We start from the raw sequence: 9,113 nt of genomic DNA on the forward strand, positions 1-9,113 counted from the left end.
TTTCCTAGGTCTGTAGGGTCTACCTCTGCTATGCAACAATGGCATGCAAGGGAAAGGGGTTCCTCGGGTATCCCTCCCCCAAAGGCGAGAATTAATGTTGATTGTTATAGTTCGAATATGGAGTTAGATAGCGGGAATATGAATAATAATAGTGAATGTCATACTAACAGTGACTCAAGATCTGCATTAGGATCTAGAGTCCGTTCGGTCAGTCAACCAGTTGGGGGAGAGTTGACTCAGGCGTTAATTGGACCTGAAAGGTCCCAACAATTTCTGCCTTTAGGCAGGTACGATCAAGTCCGCAGCAGTGGTCTCCGGATGCCGTCTATACCATCTCCAAGGTTGGGTATTGATCACCCCCGACAAGAGAGGGATGGACTGCCTCCCAAGATTATCACTGACGAAGTGGGCAATACTGATGGAAGAAATGGTCCTTCATCGTCTCCAAAGGATGATAAAAGAGGTTACGAATCTGTCGAACGCCGAAGAGACTATGGTGAAGATGGTCGTTACGATCGTGGGGTAGACCGTTATCGTGATGAAAGGTGTGAAGAGCCGAAGAGAAGAGGAGACGATGGTCGCTCTAGAGGAAGAGATTATGGTCGCACTAGAGGTCGTGGCAGATATCGTCGTAGTCCTTCAGGATCAAGTTCCTCAACTGATGAAACCTCCTCCGATCGCAGTGGCTATGGTGGACATCTCACTGGTGGCACACGCTATCGCCCGGCCAAGCGTATGACGGGTACCAAAAGAGGTTGTCTGGCCTGTGGAGGAAATGGTTGTGGGAGAAACAAGCTGACTATGAAAGAGTTCGATACTGCTGAACAGTTGGCTATCAAGTTGAAACCACAACATAAGTTTCTAGGGGAACAAGATGAACGGTCGGGGACTACATGGTTGGAAGAGATGGAGAGGAAGACGGAAGGCCATCCAGAGGTTATTAAGTACCTATGGTTGAAGCATCACTCTGAGCCCAGGGTATGGGACCGAGTAACTAATAAACAAGTATGTCCTACCCATTGTTATGAATCTTATGCCTATTGTCTGAGGATAATTAAAGGTCGTTATCGCCAGAAGTACGACACGGATGAGCACCTGCAGAAGGCAGAGAGCCAGTTTAATCGTTGTATACAGGGACGAGATTCTGTCCCAGAGTTCGTCGATAGGTTGGAGATATTAGCTAACGAGCTATGCCACCTAGGCGCGGCTCCTCTAGAGTATACTTTGAAATGGCGCCTATTCACTGGCCTATCTAATGATAAGGTTCGTGATAAGGTGGATAATTATGTTGCTAAAAGCAGTTATAGTTATGAGCGTTTTAGGAATAAGGTGCTTAGTCAAGCCCAACGTGTAGAACAGTTGGGTAAGGTCTCTTATAGGGATAGTAGGAGTAATAGTATTAGTGGTAAACGGGAGTCTCCTCATTATCGTAGTGATAGCACAAGGAATGTCGGTTATAAGGATGGATATGGTCGTAAGAATTACAGTGATCGTTATCGTTCCAGTTCTAGAGATGGATATCGTCAATATGATAGGAGGTCGAGCTCTAGGCGTTCTCTCTCGAGAGGAGGCGAGATGAGCGATGATACTTATCAGTCTCGATATCTCATGGCGGTCGGAAAGGATTTGGTTGGAATGAAATGTTATCGTTGTATGGGTAAGGGGCATTCCGCTCGTAGATGTAGAGCCCCTGAACCTGCCTTCCTAGATCGGCGTTGTGTGCGTTGTGGGAATCCAAATCATACTATCGATAATTGTAAAACTGAGTTAAATAATGCCGTGTGCAATAGATGTAATATCACTGGGCATTTAGCCTACACTTGTCGTAGTAACCCACTGGATTCTCGTCGCGAAGGTTCAATTACAAGGCGACCTCCCACTCCTACTGCTAAAGTAAATGGTGACAAGGCTTCAGGTTCGGCGAAGATCTACATGGTCTCAAACGTGAAAGACTATGTAAAGAACGACGAGGGTGACTCAAGACTGGTTGACCTCGGTGTACCTATGGTTATTGGTGAGGTCAAGCTACAAGGGAAACCCACCACTGCCCTATTCGATACAGGGGCGGAGGCATCGTTAATTACGTATTCTTGGCTTGAAGAGTATGCACCTAAGGTTCAATATGAAGATATTATCATTCCTCGTATTACTACCGCAGATGGTTCTGGTATGGCAATACTTGGAAGTGTGATGCTTACAGTGGCTACGAATAATATTGAAATAGTTGATCGTTTCATTGTCACATCTGATGATCTATCGGTTCCGTTATTATTGGGATGCACTACTTTGTCAAAATTAAAGACTTCGATTGTTATCACTACCAATGGTATGAATATTGTTACTAATGTTGTTGATGTGCCGAAGATACAAAAAAAGGGTGAGCTTCTCGAATAAGGTCGATTATATACCACCGCGGGCAACTCCGCTAACGCGGGCAACTCCGCTAGCGCGGGCAACGGTGGACTTGGTTGGATATGATTTGAGAATGGAATATCAGGTTAATCAAATCAATCGTCTTATTCAGGAGAGTGGCATCAAGGGTGAGAGATTAACGGTGGATCAATATAAAAATCCGCAGTCTCCTTGGCAACTACTTACTTATCCAAATGGTAAAGAAGTGGTTGATGGTTATAACGAGGGAATAAAGGTCTCTCTTGTTGCGCCTGGGGAGGGGACAACCTCCGAGCAACGAGAGACTACCGCGAATGGTACACCCCCCAAAATGGAGAAGTATCGATGTGAGCAAGAGTTGAATGAAAATGACGCCATACAGCACGTGGAGGATACTGATACAACCAAAGATGATAGACCACCATGGGAGGTTATTGAACGCTGTTGGGTACTCGATGATACGGCAATATTAGGTCGACCGCTTGTTAAAGTCCCTTGGGTATCTGAAGATCGACCTGCCTTCAATTTCCGTATGGCCGCCAGAAGGGGTATGTCTTCGTTAAAGAGACTTACTTCCGGACAGTATGACCAGTTCGAAAAGGCCTTGAAGGTTTACATCAACAAGGGTTTCTGCGATATAGTTAAAGATAACAGTCAGGATGGTTACTCCCAACCTCCTACTGCGACAGAGTGTCAGACGGTTTGGAAGAGACTTACCGATAAGGGTGCTTTGAAGGGAACCATAGTCACTATGCCTAGGCATTTCACGCCATCGCATATGGTCTTTAGAGAAGATCACGTGACTACCCCATGTCGCATAGTCTTAGACTATCGAGAGATGAATCGGTACTGTTTCAAAGGTGGCAAGTCTCAGAACGACCTGTTGGGAGTATTGCTGCATGTCAGAGGGTTCAAATATGTCATTGGTTCCGACATATCGAAGGCGTTCTGTCAAATGGTCTCATCGTTGGAGGATCTACCACATTCTGGATATACTTGTATTGGTCCGTTTACGGTGCTATGGTATAGGGTATCCTTTGGGAGCACGGCAGCTCCTAATATGCTGGAAGCCTCATCCCATGATGTTGGTAAGGAGATAGTGGATATGGTAGGTAGCCTCCCACCAGGTGAAGACAGTTTGGTGGAGGCAAATAGGTTAGATGACCAAAAGGTGTTCCGAGCTTTATTGAGGCCAACTGTAGACGCAGTTAGGTATGTCAAAAATGGTCCTGCGATACCCCGCAAGCTGGTGTTCGAGAAGTTCGTTGATGACTTCTTTTTTGGTGGTGATACTCTAGAAGAAGTGAGGTCCTGTAGGGAATTTGTTGGACATATGTTCGAAGGACACGGCTTCGTTACGGATCCTTTGAAGGACCTGGTTGCTGCCTACGGTGGTGTGGTTGGTGAAGAGGATAAACCGGATGGTCATATATTGGGTTACTCCCTGGTTATGGCTACAGATGCGCTACGAGCCTTATTTTCGGGAAATCAGCCTGAATCTAAGGTCACTAAACGAGCGGCTTGTGCGATCCTCTCATCGTTGTACGATCCTATGGGATTATTCCTGGAGTTGGATTTTGCTGGCCGTTTCCTATGGCGGGATATTTGTAAGTCATGTAAGGAGTGGTCTACCTATCTGGACCTACCGTCGGTTCGAAGGTTGAAGGAATGGGTTAACGAGGTTCAGAAGGTTACTGCTGAAGACAGTGTTCAGCGTTATATAGACCTTGGTGCTGAGGCTTTATTGGTATGTACCGATGCTTCGGTTGAAGCATGGGGAGTTGACGTACGTTGTACAGGAGAGTTTGTAAGGTATCGGTTGGTCGCCCGAGGGGGATTGTACCCCCCTGGTCAAACGTCATGGTCGATACCGAGGAAGGAACTGGTTGCTCTCCATCGAGGTCTTCAATTCGTTCGGTCTGTGTCTAGTTATTTGCCGATGAAGATGGTTCAAGGTTTACATGAGAGTGAAGTACGGCCCTTGACGCCATCGTATACCCCCAAGCAGGTGACGCTTCTCTGTGACAGTGAGATTACGGTTTATAGGCTGCGCCGACCGGCTAATGATAAGAAGTTGCCGGCACCGGAACGAAGAAGATTAGCTGAGGTTCGAGAAATGTGTAAAGAGTTGGACGTTATTGTTCGGCACGTCCCGACACAGCTGAACCTAGCTGACTCTATATCTCGTGGCAATTATGGTATGACAAAGTCCATCAAGCATCACGAGGTGCTCGCTAGTCTGTTGTCCTCGAGTGTGGTTTATGATTATCGAGAGGCAACGCAAGAAGGCGATATGGAGGTGAACTGTATTAACAGCGAGCGGTTGTATGGAGTGACGGTTGTGAACAGTGATGGAATTGATGTACCCGATTTGGACGGTTTGGAGGGTGATGAATACGAGGAGCTGATCGAGCTCCAACGATATGCAAGACCGAATGGAAGAGTTGGAGAAGGATTGTTGAATGATGAAGATTTTACGACTTGTTTGAGGCGGTGTGTGAAGAGATGTCAGGTTTCGGATGAGGATTTACGGCAATTCAGGGAATACCTGCTGAAGAGGTTGAAGAGAAGTGAGCTAGGCATCCGAGCTAAGGTCATGCACCGTATGAGTAAGATTTGTTATATCGACAATGATGGATTGGTTCACCGTCGTCCCAGCTCTGAGGATGAAGGAGTTCGAGAGCAGGGTAGAGGTGTAGTTTATTTGGGCCAATCGGAGTTCTCTGAGAAGTTTATAAGGTTATTGGCGGTGGTCTACCATTATGTCTATACTCATCTTGGGTCAAGAAGGTTGTGTAGGAAGTTGAAGATGAAGTATTATAGAAAGGGTATGGACAGATTGGTTAAGAAGACGGTAGCTTCGTGTATACCCTGCCTACGGGCTAGGACAGCTCGAATGTTGGATTATGTGAACTCACAAGTGCAACAACTTGTCGTAGGCGGATTATGGCAAGTAGTTGGAGCTGATATAGCTGGTCCGTACAATGAGGATTGTGAGGCGAATGATGAGGTTGAGAAGTACCTACTGTTGGTTCACGACCATGTGTCTGGATTCACGTGTGTGCGTCCCTTGAGGAGTTGTAAGCCGAAGACAGTTGCTCTCGGGTTAGATTCCATCTTCTGTGAGCATGGGTCGCCGAGGGTGCTACTCACCGATAACGATAGGGTTCACTTCATACGAAAGGATGTGAAGTTAACGTTGGCGAAGCATGGAGTCAAATATTATACCCTACCCGGATACTCCCAGTATTTGAGCTTCTGGGAGAGGCCCCATAAGGATTTCGTGGAAGTAACTAGAGCGACACGGGCCTCAGGGTCGGCTATGGTTGATAGAGGGTCATATATTGAGGACTATATGCTAGCGGTGAGAGCGTACAACGTTACACCCCGTATATGGTGTAATGTGAGTCCGGCGGAGTTGCATTTCACTTATGGTGTGAGATTACCAGGAGAGCGAGGAGAGTTGGTAGATTGTGTCGATTGGGATTCGCTGAGGTTGAAGTATATCGATACTGATGTTGTGGAGTTTGTGAGAGATAACCTACCAGTGTTGGAGTCGGCGAGAGAAAGCATTGCTGCTAGTTTAGCTGAGTATATGGATTGCTGGAGGTTGAAGCAGGAGGCGAATTTCGAGCGTATGGCAATGGATGGTCAGCGGGACTATAGTCCTAGGTTGTATGATGTGGTATTTGTGAGTAGATCACCAGAAGTGAGGATAGGTCACCACTTGGATGTTATATGGTCAGGGCCCTATACGATTAGTTCTCTGAAGGGTACGGCCACCGTTGGAGTGGTAAAGGGGGTATTGTTGCCTTACTTCGGAGGAGTGAAGGAATCTGACGATGGGCAGAGTTTAGTGGTACCTATAGTCTACGGTGAAGAAGAAGTGTTCTCGCTGAAGAATGTGAAGCACGCGGGTGCTCTCCAGGAAGTGATTTATGCGCACCTCGCAAAAGGTCGAAGGGTTTATGTTGATGCTGATGGTACGATCCAGACCTTGGAGTTGAAAGATGGTTGTGAACAAGAGAGTGATGGTCAAAGGATTAGAGAAGCACGTACACGTACAGCTGTTGAGAGAGGGTTGGCAGCGTGGCGACGACAAGTAGAACGTGGCCGAGTGAGAGATTCTGATGAAGAGGGTATTGTGGACGACCACGACAACGATGTTGTATCGGCCGAAGAAGATCATGTCAACGTGGACGATGCCGTAGAGGATTACTATTCGGGTGATCACGAGTACAGCAGTGCCCCTGCACTCCCTCCAGGAGTGAGAGGTGACACTCTCAACGTGCACGGTGATCACAAGATGTCGACTAGTCCGATACCTGAAACACCACTGGAGGAAGATAACTCTTCCGAGGAAGGCGGTCTTGAAGGTTCGGTGGAGGTTGATTTACGATTTCTTCGAGAACGTCTGGGGGTCTCTAAGTCTCTAAGATTTGGGAGATTTCTGGAGTCTTTACCGCCTGAATATTCCATGGTCCTCGTGGTTCACGAGTCCTACAAGGGTTTGGCGAAGGTTCTCGAAGGTTATTGCGACGGTAGCGAAGACGTCTTAGTGCAGCCATTAGTGATAGAAAGATTGACAGTCGATGTCGAGGTTAAGGCGAGGGATTGTGAGCCAATAACGGTTCCATTGAAGACGTTGGTTTACGTGAAGCCCTGGTCATCGATATGGACAAGAAGGATGATTCGAGACTTGACGAGTCTCTTGAATATTATTCGGATATAGCTTGATGATGATCATAATGTTAACTGTTGTGCTATATACTACCGTACTCTTTCTATTCGTTGCTGCCATTAGCCTATTGTAATAGGTGCTACCAGCTTATTAAGAATGGTGGTTGTCGGAGCGTATCTGGCAATTATCGTTAATTACTGGTTTGAGATGCCTGCAAGCTACTCAATAGTGTATAGAGGGATCTATGTTGTTGTATAATTGTTATTTGCCTTGTGCCTACATTGGCATTATGTTTCTCTTGCTTCCCTCGAGACTTGTTCTTTGGGTGTAAGCTCGCACAATCTTGCGCACTTGCTTAATCTTGGTTATCCCTACCGTTTCGTGCTAGGATTCCTCGACCGCGTCTGGACGGTTTCGCCTTGAGATTTACGGTTGTCCTAGGCGTTACGAGGTTGAGGCTTGTTCTCGGACATTGCTGATATCTGTGTCTGAATATACTTATAGAAGTTGGTAGGGTCTGAGGTTAGCAGTGATGGCTATATCTGTTGTTTGTGTATTGTTCATTTTCTTTACGAGTTATTGTAGCTACTGAACGGTTAAGGGAATTCTTTAATCTCGGGATCATTATTACTGATATTGTTAGCTCATCGTTGTGCTAACGGTCCCTGTACCACGCAATTTTATGTCCATGGAGTCTATCGCGGCTAAGGTCCAAGCTACTAGTTGGGCAGACCCACCTGCGGTTACTGTCGCCAAGTGTATGTTGGAGCAGGTGGACTCATCTATTGAAGGTATGGACGGTCACAAGTTGGCGGCTAATATCCGAGAGACTGCTTTGGGTATATTTGTGAAGGCCTTGGTCCGAGACGTGAAGATAAACAAGCGCGTTGGTAACAAGGTTATCGATGATCTCCGTGAGGAGTTATTGGTTCCTGGGGTTGATTTTAACAAGATCGTTCAGACCTACGACTTTACTTGCCCCTTGTCGCGTCTTGGAGATGTTACGTACAGTCGTGATTTGGTTGTTGGTGTGGGCCCTCGTGATACTTGGTTTGGTAAGGTCAAAGGCCCCCAGGTATACAATTCCCAAGGGTTGGTTCTAAGTACCCTACCAGTGATTGATTGGGAGTTGTTCAACGAGTTCGAGAGCCGTATTATGGACTTACCCCTATTGAACACCTTTCATATTGTTCCAGAAGTTTGGTATAAGATGGAACCTAGACTAAGGTTGTTCATTTGCAACAATATCACGAGGTTTGATGGTATCAGTGATGTTGTTGATGTTAAATGTCTGCATCTGGAAGGGATTGATTACCCTCCTCGTCTTGCTAACTTGGGTCAGTTCATAAGGTTCATGGTTGTACGTACCTTTCTGGATCTCACCAACCAATGGGATAGTGAGAGTACCTACCCGGTTTTGGTGTTGTCTCGTATGGCTTATGACAGTAAGGCGGTTGTGCAGAAGGTTAAGCCAGTTACATTGAGTCTGTTCTTCACCATAAAAAGGGTTTATGCTATGTACAACACTATCTTTTGGCGTACGCTTTGGGCGGAATATACTCACTGTAATGAGTATCATATCGTTCAACAGTTGGAACGAAAGTTTGATCAGCATTCATTCCAAGTATTCAAAAGGTACGAGCCCTACCTACAGTACTTCTTGGTCGACGGTGCTATGACTGAAGGTATATTGGAGGCTATTCCGCATATCGAGAAGGCTTACTGTTACCCTAAGAGTTCTTACTCCTCCGCCGAGGACGGAGAAAGGTCTTGGAATAAAGATGATGGTACTTGGAAGTCCCCCAATGCGTACGGTGGTAAAAAGAATGATGGTTCTGAGTCTAAGGTTACCTGGTCGAAGACTATATCGCCCGAGGGTTCCAATAGGGAGCAATTGGATGAGTCTTCATTTAAGGGTGCCAATGAGACTCAAGGTTCTTCTTCTAAGGTCTCTGATGTCCATAAGGTTGATGGAGAGTCACGAGGATACTATCAGCAGGAGGATAATAAGGTTGAGGTTGATGTCAACGGTACTCCTGGA

The 9,113-nt window shown here is 46.3% G+C and overlaps 3 protein-coding genes across 3 annotated transcripts in view; all 3 read left to right on the forward strand.

Moving 5' to 3' along the window:
* Positions 1 to 735: 735 nt before the first annotated feature.
* Pmar_PMAR006765 (hypothetical protein) lies at positions 736 to 2,394 on the forward strand (the record flags this gene model as incomplete). Its single annotated transcript, XM_002788031.1, has 2 exons — positions 736 to 1,390; positions 1,916 to 2,394. The coding sequence occupies 2 exons, from the start codon at positions 736 to 738 to the stop codon at positions 2,392 to 2,394; spliced, it is 1,134 nt and encodes a 377-aa protein (XP_002788077.1).
* A 328-nt stretch (positions 2,395 to 2,722) lies between these two features.
* Positions 2,723 to 7,128, forward strand: Pmar_PMAR006766 (gag/pol/env polyprotein, putative; the record flags this gene model as incomplete). Its single annotated transcript, XM_002788032.1, has 2 exons — positions 2,723 to 6,932; positions 7,013 to 7,128. 2 exons carry the CDS (start codon positions 2,723 to 2,725, stop codon positions 7,126 to 7,128), a joined length of 4,326 nt encoding a protein of 1,441 aa, XP_002788078.1.
* A 626-nt stretch (positions 7,129 to 7,754) lies between these two features.
* Pmar_PMAR006767 (hypothetical protein) overlaps positions 7,755 to 9,113 on the forward strand; it is a gene marked incomplete at both ends in the record, with an annotated part of 2,159 nt that continues 800 nt past the window's right edge. The window contains one exon of the mRNA XM_002788033.1: positions 7,755 to 9,102. Coding sequence (XP_002788079.1) covers positions 7,755 to 9,102 — 1,348 coding nt within the window. The remainder of the gene's footprint in view (positions 9,103 to 9,113) is intronic.

The sequence above is a fragment of the Perkinsus marinus genome (assembly GCF_000006405.1).
Source record: "Perkinsus marinus ATCC 50983 genomic scaffold scf_1104296928836, whole genome shotgun sequence".
NCBI lineage: Eukaryota > Perkinsozoa > Perkinsida > Perkinsidae > Perkinsus > Perkinsus marinus.